Below are 16,148 nucleotides of genomic sequence, written 5' to 3' on the forward strand. Positions count from 1 at the left end.
CACCTGAGGTCTGTACTACGAAGAGGATGTGGCGTTGGCGAGGTAACTTCAGGGTTAACCCTTTAAGGGTTTCCGTCCTACGAAGCTGGATCACTTCTTACCGTGGTAGATCTCCATGGTAACTGATGCTGAACAGCTGACCTGCTCCGGAGCAGGTTAGCTGTTCCAGATAAGAGATCAACTTGTATAAAAGCACCGCCTACTGACCTATCAGAGCTCAGTGAGGTGATCGTATGATAATATTACAAACAGATGAAGAAGTTTAAGTCATAATCAGACTAAAAACAACTCAGTTAAACTGACAAATACAGGACGGACAGCGGACTTTATGCTGAGGGTGTTGACCGCTTGGAATTATGTTTTCATACTTATTTTTTAACTTCCTCTTGAGTCCGTTTCAAACCGCCTGAGAGGGTGGGGGTTTGCAGCTGGAACACGCCGTGGTGTTAGTACTGGGCATGGTTAGGTATAATCCAGTCATCCGTTATACTTTAAAAGTTATTTATATCTAGACGAGTATATCTGACTTTTGAGTGTTCCGTTAAATTAATAACTCTGTTAATTTACGCATTCACACATCGAGAGTTTTTGTTTGCCAGCTGTTCTTCTGCATTTGGCTGCTTCAACTGTTACTGTTAGTCTGATTAAGAGTTTAACTTCTTCATATCTGTCTAATATACACACGTAGGCAAAATTGTTGGTACCCTTCCGTTAACGAAAGAAAAACCCACAATGGTCACTGAAATAACTTGAAACTGACAAAAGTAATAATAAATAAAAATTCACTGAAAATTAACTAATGAAAATCAGACATTGTTTTTAAATTGTGGTTCAACAGAATCATTTAAAAAAACAAACTAATGAAACTGGCCTGGACCGCTTAGTGTGATCTCGGTTGTTAGGGTAAGTGAAGCCAGATAACGAGAAGATACCCTGGGTATGTTGAACTCGCTTCGTAGTACAGACCTCTGTTGAGTATGTAGAGCAGAAGATGAAGCCAGAGAGAGAGAGAGAGAGAGAGACAGAGAGAGAGAGAGAGAAACTGGAAGCACTCATTCAGCTGCTGTTAGCATGTTAGCATGTCAGCATGTTAGCTTGCTCTGACGACTCATCAGGACTTACCAGCTTGGCTGTTTTTCTCTCGTGTCGACATTTTGGCTGGTTTGAGACAAAGACATCGTCACTCAACAACAACAAAAACAACAGAAACAAACATAGCAACAACAACAATATAAACAACGGAAACAAACATAGCAACAACAACAATATAAACAACAGCAACAAAAACAACAATATAAACAACAACAGAAAAACACAGAAACAACAATATAAACAAAAAAATAACACTAACAACAACAATATAAACAACAGAAACAAACAGCAACAACAGCAACAGTATAAACAACAACAAAAACAACAATATAAACAACAACAAACACAACAATATAAACAACAACAAACACAACAATATAAACAACAACAACAGAAAAACACAGAAACAACAACAATATAAACAAAAAAATAACACTAACAACAACAATAATATAAACAACAGAAACAAACAGCAACAACAGCAACAGTATAAACAACAACAAAAACAACAATATAAACAACAACAAACACAACAATATAAACAACAACAAACACAACAATATAAACAACAACAACAGAAAAACACAGAAACAACAACAATATAAACAAAAAAATAACACTAACAACAATATAAACAACAGAAACAAACAGCAACAACAGCAACAGTATAAACAACAACAACAAAAACAGCAACAACAATATCAACAACAACAAAAACAGCAACAACGACAACAAAAACAGCAGCAACAACAACACAAACAAAAAACAAACACAGCAACAACAACAATATAAACAACAACATCAGTAACAACAATATTAACAACAGCAACAAAAACAACACAAACAGCAGCAACAAAAACACAAACAACAGAAATAAACACAGCAACAACAAAAACAACAATATATACAACAACAACAAAAACAACATGACAATAAAACAACACAATTAAAAGCAACAGCAACAAAAACAACATAACAATAAAACAACACAATCAACAACACAAACAACAGAAACAAACACAGCAACAACAACAACATGACAATAAAACAACAACACAAACAACAGCAACAACATGACAATAAAACACAAACAACATCAACAAAAACTTAAACAACATGACAATAAAACAACAACAACAACAACACAAACGAGGAGGAGCAGAGAGACCCTGAAACCAGTTGAGTGAGTCTCTGTGTTTCCTGTGTTCAGTTAAACGTCAGTGATGTGATAATATCTGAGATCACGATGATCTACTGACTCTAACTGAACTAAGAGCTCCTTCATGAGACAGATGACTAGTTGTTGTTGACATCAGTGATGTGATAATATCTGAGATCATGATGATCTACTGACTCATTAACTCTCTTATTAGTTATCTACTATTAGTAGAATACTAATTAATGTTATTGGTATTCTACTATTAGTAGAATCAGATTACAGTGGTAGCTGCGTAGGCAGTGCTCAAAGTGGGCCGGTACATTTAGTCTGATTAATATTATCATACAATCACCGCAGTGAGCTCTGATTGGTCAGTAGGAGGTGCTTTTATAGAGTTGATCTCTTATCTGGAACATAACCTGCTCCGGAGCAGATCAGAGGCCTGTACTACGAAGCGAGTTCAACATACCCAGGGTATCTTCTCGTTATCTGGCTTCACTTACCCTAACAAACGAGATCTCGCTAAACTGTACTACAAAGCTGGTTATCAACTCGGTAAGTCAACCCAGGGTTTCTCAGTCTGGATATGAGCGCGTTCACATGAACCAGGAGGTGTTTGCAACATCTGACCAATCACAGACATAAACAAGTCTACTGACGGACAGGCAGAGCGGCACATTTAACAAAGAGTAAACTATATTAGACAAATACGAAGAAATTAAACACTTAATCCAGACTAAAAGTAACACAGTTGAAGCTGCTAAATGCAGGAAGGACAGCTGGCAGAAGGAAAAACTCTGGATGTGTGAATGCGTAAATTAACAGATTTATTGATTTAACGGAATAGTCAAAAGTAACGTTTACTTGTCTAAATATAAATAGCGTTTACGAGAATAATAGATAAATGGAATACACTTCTTTTTACCCTACGAGTTTCGCATGGCGTCTATGAGTATATAAACATCCTTTCAGCTGCGTCCCTGCTCTGTGACGGTGTGAAACGGACTCAAGAGCAAGTAAAAAAAATATATATATAAAAATATAATTCAAAGCGTAAACACACCCAGCATAAAGTCCGCTGTCCTTCCTGCATCTGTCAGTTTAAACTGTGTTGTTTTTAGTCTGGATTATGACGGTAACTTCTTCACATGTGTGTAATATTATCATACAATCACCTCACTGAGCTCTGATTGGTCAGTAGGAGGTGCTTAAATATGAGTTGATCTGTTATCTGGAACATAACCTGCTCCGGAGCAGGTTAGCTGTTCAGCATCAGTTATCATGGAGATCTACCCCGGTAAGAAGTGAACCAGCTTCGTAGGACGGAAAACCCAGAGTTAACCCTGAAGTTACCTCGATAACCACAAATCCTGCTTCGTAGTACAGGCCTCAGCTGTTCAGCATCAGTTACCATGGTAACCATGGTGATCTACCCCGGTAAGAAGTGATCCACCTCCGTAGGTATGAAAACCCTGAAGGGTTAACCCTGAAGTTACCTCGCTAACCCTAGATTATGCTTTCTAGTTCAGGGACCAGGATGACACACTGATCTCTCTTCAGCCGCCATGACGACAACGACGACAACAACAACGACGACAACAACAACATGGCGGCATCTGAGAGTCACTACAGGAGAGACAAATGAAACACCTGCAGGAATCCAAAGTTCAAAAAGCATGAAGAGGATTCATGCTGAAATATTTTAGAAGTATGGAGGCGAAGCCTGGCTTCCTATTGGCTGTTACACATGATGATGATGATGATGATGATGGTACATTCATGATGAAGATGAGGATAAATATGTATTTACCTTGACTGACCACCACGTCTTTGTGTCTGAAACGAGACAAGAAAAAAAATCAACCAACCAACCAATCAATCAACCAACCAACCAATCAGTCAACCAGCCAACAAACCAACCAACCAAGCAACAAACCAACCAATCAACCAACCAACCAGCCAATCAACCAACCAATCAACCAACCAACCAGCCAATCAACCAATTAACAAATCAACCGACTAAGCAACAAACCAACCAATCAACCAACCAGACAATCAATCAATCAATCAACCAACCGACCAGCCAATCAACCAACCAACCAGCCAATCAACCAACCAACCAATCAATCAATCAACTAACCAACAAATCAACCGACCAAGCAACAAACCAACCAATCAACCAACCAGCCAATCAATCAATCAATTAATCAACCAATCAATCAATCAACTAACCAACAAATCAACCGACCAAGCAACAAACCAACCAATCAATCAATCAATCAATCAATCAATCAACTAACCAACAAATCAACCGACCAAGCAACAAACCAACCAATCAACCAACCAACCAACCAGCCAATCAATCAATCAATCAATCAATCAACCAACCAACCACTCATCATACAATATCAGTATAGCACCTTTGCTACAGGTTAGTGTTTTACAGATGACTGAGCAGCTAATACTAATAGATGTGTGTAGACAGTATATAAACTGGAAAAACAAAGTTCGGAAACTTGTGTTTGGTGGATTATTTCTCTGTTGTTAAAATGCTAATTGGCATTGTATTTTACATCGTTGGAAAGCCTGTTTATTTACCTTTGCAATGATGTCCAACTTGTAAGGATCATTCATTTGTGGGATGAGCAGCACAGCTGATTATGTGGGTAGCACCCAAGAAAAATTTGCCAAAATGCTCCGTCAATGGTTAGGGTTAGTTATACATACATATATATATATATATACACCATATATATATATATATATATATATATATATATATATATATACACAACATATATATGGTATATCTGGTATTTATATATCGTATGGTATATATCTGGTATTTATATATCGTATAGTATATATATGGTGTATATATATATCTGGTATATATATGGTGTATATATATATCTGGTATATATATATGGTGTATATATATATATCTGGTATATATATGGTGTATATATATATATGGTATAAACAGACGTAGGCAAAGTTGTTGGTAACGTTCCGTTAAAGAGAGAAAAACCCACAATGGTCACTGAAATAACTTGAAACTGACAAAAGTAATAATAAATAAAAATTCACTGAAAATGAACTAATGAAAATCAGATATTGTTTTTGAATTATGGTTCAGCAGAATCATTTAAAAAAACAAACTAATGAAACTGGCCTAGACAAAAATGATGGTAACATTAACTTAATATTTTGTTGCACAACCTTTTGAGGCAATCACTGCAATCAAGTGATTTCTGTAACTCTCAATGAGACTTCTGCACCTGTCGACAGGTATGTTGGCCCACTCCTCGTGAGCAAACTGCTCCAGCTGTCTCAGGTTTGAAGGGTGCCTTCTCCAGACAGCATGTTTCAGCTCCTTCCACAGATGTTCAATAGGATTTAGATCCGGGCTCATAGAAGGCCACTTCAGAATAGTCCAATGTTTTGTTCTTAGCCATTCTTGGGTGTTTTTAGATGTGTTTTGGGTCATTATCCTGTTTGAGGACCCATGGCCTGCAACTGAGACCAAGCTTTCTGACACTGGGCAGCACATTTCGCTCCAGAATGCCTTGATAGTCTTGAGATTTCATTGCACCCTGCACAGATTCAAGACACCCTGTGCCAGATGCAACAAAGCAGCCCCATAACATAACCGAGCCTCCTCCATGTTTCACATTAGGTACAGTGTTCTTTTCTTTGGATGCTTCATCTCTTCGTCTGTGAACATAGAGCTGATGTGACTTGCCAAAAAGCTCCAGTTTTGTCTCATCTGTCCAAAGGACATTCTCCCAGAAGCTTTGTGGCTTGTCAATATGCATTTTGGAAAATTCCAGTCTCGCTTTTTTATGATTTGGTGTCCTCCTCGGTTGTCTTCCATTAAGTCCACTTTGGCTCAAACAGTGACGGATGGTGCGATCTGACACTGATGTACCTTGACCTTGGAGTTCACCTCTAATCTCTTTGGAAGTTGTTCTGGGCTCTTTGGTTACCATTCGTATTATCCGTCTCTTCAATATGTCATCAATTTTCCTCTTGCGGCCACGTCCAGGGAGGTTGGCTACAGTCCCATGGACCTTAAACTTCTGAATAATATGAGCAGCTGTAGTCACAGGAACATCAAGCTGCTTGGAGATGGTCTTATAGCCTTTACCTTTAACATGAAGGTCTATAATGTTCTTTCTGATCTCCTGAGACAACTCTCTCCTTAGCTTTCTGTGGTCCATGTTCAGTGTGGTACACACCATGACACCAAACAGTACAGTGACTACTTTTCACCCTTTAAATAGGCATACTGACTGATTACAAGTTTGAAGACACCTGTGATGCTAATTACAGGACACACCTTAGTTTAACATGTCCCTATGGTCACATTATTTTACATCTTTTCTAGGGCTACCATCATTTTTGTCCAGGCCAGTTTCATTAGTTTGTTTTTTAAAATGATTCTGTTGAACCACAATTCAAAAACAATATCTGATTTTCATTAGTTCATTTTCAGTAAATTTTTATTTATTATTACTTTTGTCAGTTTCAAGTTATTTCAGTGACCATTGTGGGTTTTTCTCTCTTTAACGGAACGTTACCAACAACTTTGCCTACGTCTGTATATATATCTGGTATATATCTGGTATATATATGGTGTATATATATATATCTGGTATATATATGGTGTATATATATATATGGTATATCTGGTATATATATGGTGTATATATATATCTGGTATATATCTGGTATATATATGGTGTATATATATATATCTGGTATATATATGGTGTATATATGGTGTATATATATATCTGGTATATATATGGTGTATATATATATCTGGTATATATATGGTGTATATATGGTGTATATATATATCTGGTATATATATGGTGTATATATATATCTGGTATATCTGGTATATATATGGTGTATATATATAGCTGGTATATATATGGTGTATATATATATCTGGTATATATCTGGTATATATATGGTGTATATATATATCTGGTATATATATGGTGTATATATGGTGTATATATATATATGGTATATATATGGTACCTGTCAGCGTTCTTCACCACCTTGGCGAGCAGTTTGGAGGTCGACGCAGCTTTCACCAGTTTGTTCCTGTTGTCCTCTGAAGAGTCCCAGGTGCTGCTCTGAGACCGCTCCATACCTGGGGATCGCTTCACACTGGGCCCCCTGTTCACACACACACACACAGTCAGTATCACACCTGTGCTCTCACATGAGGAAGAGGAAGTCACTGAGCTTCATCTCGATTTATCTCCACATCAGTTTCATTTCTGGCTGAATCGTTGGAGGTTTTGGTTGAATATTAAAACCAGTCTGGTTCAGAATAACGGTCCCATTAGATCCAGTCTGGTTCAGGTCAATGGTCCCATTAGATCCAGTCTGGTTCAGGATAATGGTCCCATTAGATCCAGTCTGGTTCAGGATAATGGTCCCTTTAGATCCAGTCTGGTTCAGGATAATGGTCCCATTAGATCCAGTCTGGTTCAGGATAATGGTCCCATTAGATCCAGTCTGGTTCAGGATAATGGTCCCATTAGAGTCAGAATAAATCAAATCAAAATGATCTTCAAAATCTCAATGACTCAGTTTTCTTCTTCCAGTGACACAAAAGACAAAACAGGAGCCAGGAAGAGGTTAGTGAGCTGGGACACATCAGAAACTAGAGCCCCAGGCTGCAGGAGGCCTGCTGGAGGAGGAGGAAGAGGAAGAGTAGGAGGAAGAGCCGGAAGAGAAAGAAGAGGAGGAGGAGGTCCTCCGGGTGAACAGGTTAGTCATTTTGATTAAAGGCTCAGCCTGAGCTTTCTACCAGCAAAGAGTTAAGAGGAGTCAGGAGGCTTCGAGACCTCCAGGAGGAGATTCAGGAGGAGAAACGTTAAAGTCAGTAGTTAGCAGCCCAGCCGGAGCTTTCTACCAGCAAAGCATCTAGAGGGTCTCCAGGAGAGTCCAGGACCTCCGGAAGGTCTCAGGAGAGATTAGTATCTCCGTGAGGCCTCTGACTCCTGGAGGTCACAGAAGACTCTAGGACCTCCAGGGGCCTCCAAGACCTCCAGGAGGCCACTCAGGACTATAAGAGACCACTTGGGGCTGCTCCTGAGGAGCCACAGTCCTGCTTGATTTCGGTCTGTCCCTGATTAGCTGGATCAGGTGCATTCAGCCAATCAGGAGCACCTGTACCTGAGCTGGTCAGGTGACTCAGGTGTGGGGCTGTGGGTCCTCAGGTGCGGGGTTAGTGATGTCAGAGCAGGGTCAGCAGGAAGTGAGGTCAGATGAAGCCAATAGATTACAAAGTGGAACCTTTTGGGAGGAACGTGGCCTTTACTGCTGTCAGCGGACTGGGCTGGTCTCTGCTGCTGGGGGGTCTGGGGGGTCTGGGGACTCTGGGGAGGTTGGGGGGAGGAGGGAGACGGGGACAGGTCCTTTTGGCGAGGAGGCTCCTCACGTTCCTGGATCTCCTCCATCTGAGACCGCTGGCTGCTGACCTCCTTCTTCCTGTCTGCTCCACTGTGGACGAAACCAGGACTGTGAGAGTCCAACGACTACTGGTTCTGTTTCTACTGTGTCTCTACTGGTTCTACTGTTACTACTGGTTCTACTGTTTCTACTGGTTCTACTGGTATTACTGTTACTACTGGTTCTACTGTTACTACTGGTTCTGTTTCTACTGTGTCTCTACTGGTTCTACTGTTACTACTGGTTCTACTGTTTCTACTGGTTCTACTGGTATTACTGTTACTACTGGTTCTACTGGTTCTACTGTTACTACTGGTTCTGTTTCTACTGTGTCTCTACTGGTTCTACTGTTACTACTGGTTCTACTGTTTCTACTGGTATTACTGTTACTACTGGTATTACTGTTACTACTGGTTCTACTGTTACTACTGGTTCTGTTTCTACTGTGTCTTTACTGGTTCTACTGTTACTACTGGTTCTACTGTTTCTACTGGTATTACTGTTACTACTGGTTCTACTGTTACTACTGGTTCTGTTTCTACTGTGTCTCTACTGGTTCTACTGTTACTACTGGTTCTACTGTTTCTACTGGTTCTGTTTCTACTGTGTCTTTACTGGTTCTACTGTTACTACTGGTTCTACTGTTACTACTGGTTCTGTTTCTACTGTGTCTCTACTGGTTCTACTGTTACTACTGGTTCTACTGTTTCTACTGGTTCTACTGTTTCTACTGGTATTACTGTTACTACTGGTTCTACTGTTACTACTGGTTCTGTTTCTACTGTGTCTTTACTGGTTCTACTGTTACTACTGGTTCTACTGTTACTACTGGTTCTGTTTCTACTGTGTCTCTACTGGTTCTACTGTTTCTACTGTGTTTCTACTGTTTCTACTGGTTCCACTGTGTTTCTACTGGTTCTACTGTTACTACTGTGTTTCTACTGGTTCTACTGCTACTACTGGTTCTACTGCTACTACTGGTTCTGTTTCTACTGTGTCTCTACTGGTTCTACTGGTATTACTGTTACTACTGTTACTACTGGTTCTGTTTCTACTGTGTCTCTACTGGTTCTACTGTTACTACTGGTTCTGTTTCTACTGTGTCTCTACTGGTTCTACTGTTTCTACTGGTTCTACTGTTTCTACTGGTATTACTGTTACTACTGGTTCTACTGTTACTACTGGTTCTGTTTCTACTGTGTCTCTACTGGTTCTACTGCTACTACTGGTTCTGTTTCTACTGTGTCTCTACTGGTTCTACTGGTATTACTGTTACTACTGGTTCTACTGTTACTACTGGTTCTGTTTCTACTGTGTCTCTACTGGTTCTACTGTTACTACTGGTTCTGTTTCTACTGTCTCTACTGTTTCTACTGTGTCTCTACTGGTTCTACTGGTTCTACTGTTTCTACTGGTATTACTGTTACTACTGGTTCTACTGTTACTACTGGTTCTACTGTTACTACTGGTTCTGTTTCTACTGTGTCTCTACTGGTTCTACTGTTACTACTGGTTCTGTTTCTACTGTGTCTCTACTGGTTCTACTGTTACTACTGGTTCTACTGGTATTACTGTTACTACTGGTTCTGTTTCTACTGTGTCTCTACTGGTTCTATTGTTACTACTGGTTCTACTGTTACTACTGGTTCTACTGTTACTACTGGTTTTGTTTCTACTGTGTCTCTACTGGTTCTACTGTTACTACTGGTTCTGTTTCTACTGTGTCTCTACTGGTTCTACTGTGTTTCTACTGTTTCTACTGGTTCCACTGTTACTACTGGTTCTGCTGTGTCTCTACTGGTTCTACTGTTACTACTGGTTCTGTTTCTACTGTGTCTCTACTGGTTCTACTGTTACTACTGGTTCTGTTTCTACTGTGTCTCTACTGGTTCTACTGTGTTTATACTGGTTCTACTGTTTCTGTTTCTACTGGTTCTACTGTTACTACTGTGTCTCTACTGGTTCTACTGGTTCTGTTTCTACTGTGTTTCTACTGATTCTACTGTCTCTACTGTTACTGCTGGTTCTACTGTTTCTACTGTGTTCCTACTGATTTTACTGTGTCTCTACTGATTCTACTGATTCTGTTTCTACTGGTTCTACTGATTCTGTCTCTACTGATTCTAATGTCTCTACTGATTCTACTGTTACTACTGGTTCTACTGTTTCTACTGGCTCTACTGTTACTGAGTCTCCACTGTGTCTCTGATTCTGTTTTTACTGATTCTATTAGTTCTAATGTGTCTCTACTGATACTGTTTCTACTGATTCTATTAGTTCTACTGCGTCTCTACTGATTGTTTCTACTGATTCTACTGCGTCTCTACTGATTGTTTCTACTGATTCTACTGTGTCTCTACTAATTGTTTCTACTGATTCTATTAGTTCTACTGTGTCTCTACTGATTCTGTTTCTACTGATTCTACTGTGTCTCTACTGGTTCTGCTGTGATTCAAACCACCAGAATCCAGAGACCGCTGGCTGCTGACCTCCTTCTTCCTGTCTGGTCCACTGTGGATGAAACCAGGACTGTGAGAGTCCACAAACTAATACTGAAGCTCTACTGAGTCTACTGTATTTCTACTGATTCTACTATGTTCTACGTAATGATCCCAGTGAATGAGAGCCAGGAGATACAGTTGCCACTCCACTGTACTCAGCCCTGGTTTAGACTGGAGCGCTGGACATATTAACAGTCTCCAATAAACAGTCGAAACAGACAGCAGAGTCATCGATCTGATCAATGTAATTGATCAGATCGATCAGATCTGGTCTGCAGACACTCTGGAGGTTCAAATCAAAGAGCTGTGGAGAAAAGTCAGTGACAGTTAACTAAACAGTGACACAGTGAGCAGAGCAGAGAGCATATATATAACTATGGAAGTGGTAGCTTACTACTAATAGTGAACCCGAGACGAACCTTTACAGGTAAAGTCATGAGATGGGTTAGGGGTTAGGGGCTAGGAGTTAGGGGTTAGGGGTTAGGGGCTAGGGGCTAGAGGCTAGGGGCTAGGGGCTAGGGGTTAGGGGTTAGGGGTTAGGGGTTAGGGGTAGATGAGATGGCTTGAGTTGTGACTGATGCTCAGGGATGTAGTGTGTGTGTTGAGCCTCTTTCATACACTGAACTTAAATAGACGTTTCCCGGAGCAGCTGTATGTGAGAACACAAATGTCCATATCAGTTGGACCGGACATTAAATGGACATTACCCCGCCGGCTCCCTTGAAACAAGTCTGTGTAATGTCCCGTTGAGCCCAGGTGTGATTAGAGCCGGTCACTGACCGGTCATGAGTGGGCGTGTTCATGACGCAACTGGCGCAAAACAAGAAGAATACAAACATCCTAGGGTGAAGAAGAAGGGACATTTACAAAGACACCCCTTAAGGGTAAGGGTAACGGTAAGGGGCAGGCGTTATTTGTGATGGTTTAGGTTAAGGTAAGAGTCAGGCATTAGTGGTGATGGTTAGGGTTAGGGTAAGGGTAAAGGTCAGGCATTAGTTGTGATGCTTTAGGTTAGGGTAAGGGTAAAGGTCAGGCATTAGTTGTGATGGTTAGGGTAAGGGTAAGAGTCAGGCATTAGTTGTGATGGTTAGGGTAAGGGTAAGAGTCAGGCATTAGTTGTGATGGTTAGGGTAAGGGTAAGAGTCAGGCATTAGTGGTGATGGTTAGGGTTAGGGTAAGAGTCAGGCATTAGTGGTGATGGTTTAGGTTAGGGTAAGGGTAAAGGTCAGGCATTAGTTGTGATGCTTTAGGTTAGGGTAAGGGTAAAGGTCAGGCATTAGTTGTGATGGTTAGGGTAAGGGTAAGAGTCAGGCATTAGTTGTGATGGTTAGGGTAAGGGTAAGAGTCAGGCATTAGTTGTGATGGTTAGGGTAAGGGTAAGAGTCAGGCATTAGTTGTGATGGTTAGGGTAAGGGTAAGAGTCAGGCATTAGTGGTGATGGTTAGGGTAAGAGTCAGGCATTAGTGGTGATGGTTTAGGTTAGGGTAAGGGTAAAGGTCAGGCATTAGTTGTGATGCTTTAGGTTAGGGTAAGGGTAAAGGTCAGGCATTAGTTGTGATGGTTAGGGTAAGGGTAAGAGTCAGGCATTAGTTGTGATGGTTAGGGTAAGGGTAAGAGTCAGGCATTAGTGGTGATGGTTAGGGTAAGGGTAAGAGTCAGGCATTAGTGGTGATGGTTAGGGTAAGGGTAAGAGTCAGGCATTAGTGGTGATGCTTTAGGTTAGGGTAAGGGTAAAGGTCAGGCATTAGTTGTGATGGTTAGGGTAAGGGTAAGAGTCAGGCATTAGTTGTGATGGTTAGGGTAAGGGTAAGAGTCAGGCATTAGTGGTGATGGTTAGGGTAAGGGTAAGAGTCAGGCATTAGTGGTGATGGTTAGGGTAAGGGTAAGAGTCAGGCATTAGTTGTGATGGTTAGGGTAAGGGTAAAGGTCAGGCATTAGTTGTGATGGTTAGGGTAAGGGTAAAAGTCAGGCATTAGTTGTGATGGTTAGGGTAAGAGTCAGGCATTAGTGGTGATGGTTTAGGTTAGGGTAAGGGTAAAGGTCAGGCATTAGTTGTGATGGTTAGGGTAAGGGTAAAGGTCAGGCATTAGTTGTGATGGTTAGGGTAAGGGTAAGAGTCAGGCATTAGTGGTGATGGTTAGGGTAAGGGTAAGAGTCAGGCATTAGTGGTGATGGTTAGGGTAAGGGTAAGAGTCAGGCATTAGTTGTGATGGTTAGGGTAAGGGTAAAGGTCAGGCATTAGTTGTGATGGTTAGGGTAAGGGTAAAAGTCAGGCATTAGTTGTGATGGTTAGGGTAAGGGTAAAGGTCAGGCATTAGTTGTGATGGTTAGGGTAAGGGTAAGAGTCAGGCATTAGTGGTGATGGTTAGGGTAAGGGTAAGAGTCAGGCATTAGTTGTGATGGTTAGGGTAAGGGTAAAGGTCAGGCATTAGTTGTGATGGTTAGGGTAAGGGTAAAAGTCAGGCATTAGTTGTGATGGTTTAGGTTAGGGTAAGGGTAAGGGTAAAGGTCAGGCATTAGTTGTGATGCTTTAGGTTAGGGTAAGGGTAAAGGTCAGGCATTAGTTGTGATGGTTTAGGTTAGGGTAAGGGTAAAAGTCAGGCATTAGTTGTGATGGTTTAGGTTAGGGTAAGGGTAAAGGTCAGGCATTAGTTGTGATGCTTTAGGTTAGGGTAAGGGTAAAGGTCAGGCATTAGTTGTGATGGTTAGGGTAAGGGTAAGAGTCAGGCATTAGTTGTGATGGTTACGTTAAGGTAAGGGTAAAGGTCAGGCATTAGTTGTGATGGTTAGGGTAAGGGTAAAGGTCAGGCATTAGTTGTGATGGTTAGGTTAGGGTAAGGGTAAAGGTCAGGCATTAGTTGTGATGGTTAGGGTAAGGGTAAAGGTCAGGCATTAGTTGTGATGGTTAGGGTAAGGGTCAGGCATTAGTTTAGGTTAGGGTAAGGGTCAGGCATTAGTTGTGATTGTAAGGGTAATGGTAAGGGTAAGGGTAAGGGTAAGGCTCAGGCATTAGTTGTGACGTTAGGGTAAGGGTCAGGCATTAGTTGTGATGGTAAGGGTAAGGGTAAGGATCAGGCATTAGTTGTGATGGTAATGGTAAGGGTAAGGATCAGGCATTAGTTGTGATGGTAAGGGTAAGGGTAAGGTTAAGGGTCAGGCATTAGTTGTGATTGTAAGGGTAATGGTAAGGCTCAGGTATTAGTTGTGACGGTTAGGGTAAGGGTAAGGCATTAGTTGTGATGGTAAGGGTAAGGGTAAGGCATTAGTTGTGATGGTTAGGGTAAGGGCAAGGCATTAGTTGTGATGGTTAGGGTAAGGGTAAGGCATTAGTTGTGATGGTTAGGGTAAGGGTAAGGCATTAGTTGTGATGGTTAGGGTAAGGGTAAGGCATTAGTTGTGATGGTTAGGGTAAGGGTAAGGCATTAGTTGTGATGGTAATGGTAAGGGTAAGGGTAAGGCATTAGTTGTGATGGTTAGGGTAAGGGTAAGGCATTAGTTGTGATGGTAATGGTAAGGGTCAGGCATTAGTTGTGATGGTAATGGTAAGGGTAAGGCATCAGTTGTGATGGTAAGGGTAAGGGTAAGGCATTAGTTGTGATGGTTAGGGTAAGGGTAAGGCATTAGTTGTGATGGTAATGGTAAGGGTCAGGCATTAGTTGTGATGGTTAGGGTAAGGGTAAGGCATTAGTTGTAATGGTAAGGGTGAGGGTAAGGCATTAATTGGGATGGTTAGGGTAAGGGTAAGGCATTAGTTGGGATGGTTAGGGTAAGGGTAAGGCATTAGTTGTGATGGTAATGGTAAGGGTAAGGCATTAGTTGGGATGGTTAGGGTAAAGGTAAGGCATTAGTTGTGATGGTAATGGTAAGGGTCAGGCATTAGTTGTGATGGTAAGGGTAAGGGTAAGGGTAAGGCATTAGTTGGGATGGTTAGGGTAAGAGTAAGGCATTAGTTGGGATGGTTAGGGTAAGGGTAAGGCATTAGTTGTGATGGTAAGGGTAAGGGTAAGGCATTAGTTGTGATGGTTAGGGTAAGGGTAAGGCATTAGTTGGGATGGTTAGGGTAAGGGTAAGGCATTAGTTGGGATGGTTAGGGTAAGGGTAAGGCATTAGTTGTGATGGTAAGGGTAAGGGTAAGGCATTAGTTGTGATGGTAAGGGTAAGGGTAAGGGTAAGGCATTAGTTGGGATGGTTAGGGTAAGGGTAAGGCATTAGTTGTGATGGTAAGGGTAAGGGTAAGGCATTAGTTGGGATGGTTAGGGTAAGGGTAAGGCATTAGTTGTGATGGTAAGGGTAAGGGTAAGGCATTAGTTGTGATGGTTAGGGTAAGGGTCAGGCATTAGTTGGGATGGTTAGGGTAAGGGTAAGGCATTAGTTGTGATGGTTAGGGTAAGGGTCAGGCATTAGTTGGGATGGTTAGGGTAAGGGTAAGGCATTAGTTGGGATGGTTAGGGTAAGGGTAAGGCATTAGTTGTGATGGTAAGGGTAAGGGTAAGGCATTAGTTGTGATGGTAAGGGTAAGGGTAAGGGTAAGGCATTAGTTGGGATGGTTAGGGTAAGGGTAAGGCATTAGTTGGGATGGTTAGGGTAAGGGTAAGGCATTAGTTGTGATGGTAAGGGTCAGGCATTAGTTGGGATGGTTAGGGTAAGGGTCAGGCATTAGTTGTGATGGTTAGGGTAAGGGTCAGACATTAGTTGGGATGGTTAGGGTAAGGGTCAGGCATTAGTTGTGATGGTTAGGGTAAGGGTCAGGCATTAGTTGGGATGGTTAGGGTAAGGGTAAGGCATTAGTTGGGATGGTTAGGGTAAGGGTAAGGCATTAGTTGGGATGGTTAGGGTAAGGGTAAGGCATTAGTTGTGATGTAAGGGTAAGGGTAAGGGTAAGGCATTAGTTGTGATGGTAAGGGTAAGCGTAAGGC

The 16,148-nt window shown here is 41.3% G+C and overlaps 1 protein-coding gene across 8 annotated transcripts in view; it reads right to left on the bottom strand.

The window, feature by feature from the left end:
- The window catches only part of LOC119484311 (echinoderm microtubule-associated protein-like 4), a 41,597-nt gene that overhangs the window by 18,830 nt on the left and 6,619 nt on the right, over nt 1-16,148 (bottom strand). For 5 of the 8 annotated variants that reach the window (XR_005205954.1, XM_037763048.1, XM_037763047.1 and 2 more), the window contains exons 4-7: nt 8,576-8,782; nt 7,307-7,447; nt 4,062-4,087; nt 1,123-1,158 (exon numbers count right to left, since the gene is read on the bottom strand). Coding sequence is in view for 7 of the 8 variants with exons in the window: in XM_037763048.1 (XP_037618976.1) it covers nt 1,123-1,158; nt 4,062-4,087; nt 7,307-7,447; nt 8,576-8,782 (410 nt within the window). In the remaining variant the exon portion in view is untranslated. The remainder of the gene's footprint in view (nt 1-1,122; nt 1,159-4,061; nt 4,088-7,306; nt 7,448-8,575; nt 8,783-16,148) is intronic. The other 3 variants (XM_037763052.1, XM_037763050.1, XM_037763051.1) reach the window with 2 other exon arrangements.

The sequence above is a fragment of the Sebastes umbrosus genome, unplaced genomic scaffold, assembly GCF_015220745.1.
Source record: "Sebastes umbrosus isolate fSebUmb1 unplaced genomic scaffold, fSebUmb1.pri scaffold_143_arrow_ctg1, whole genome shotgun sequence".
Lineage (NCBI taxonomy): Eukaryota > Metazoa > Chordata > Actinopteri > Perciformes > Sebastidae > Sebastes > Sebastes umbrosus.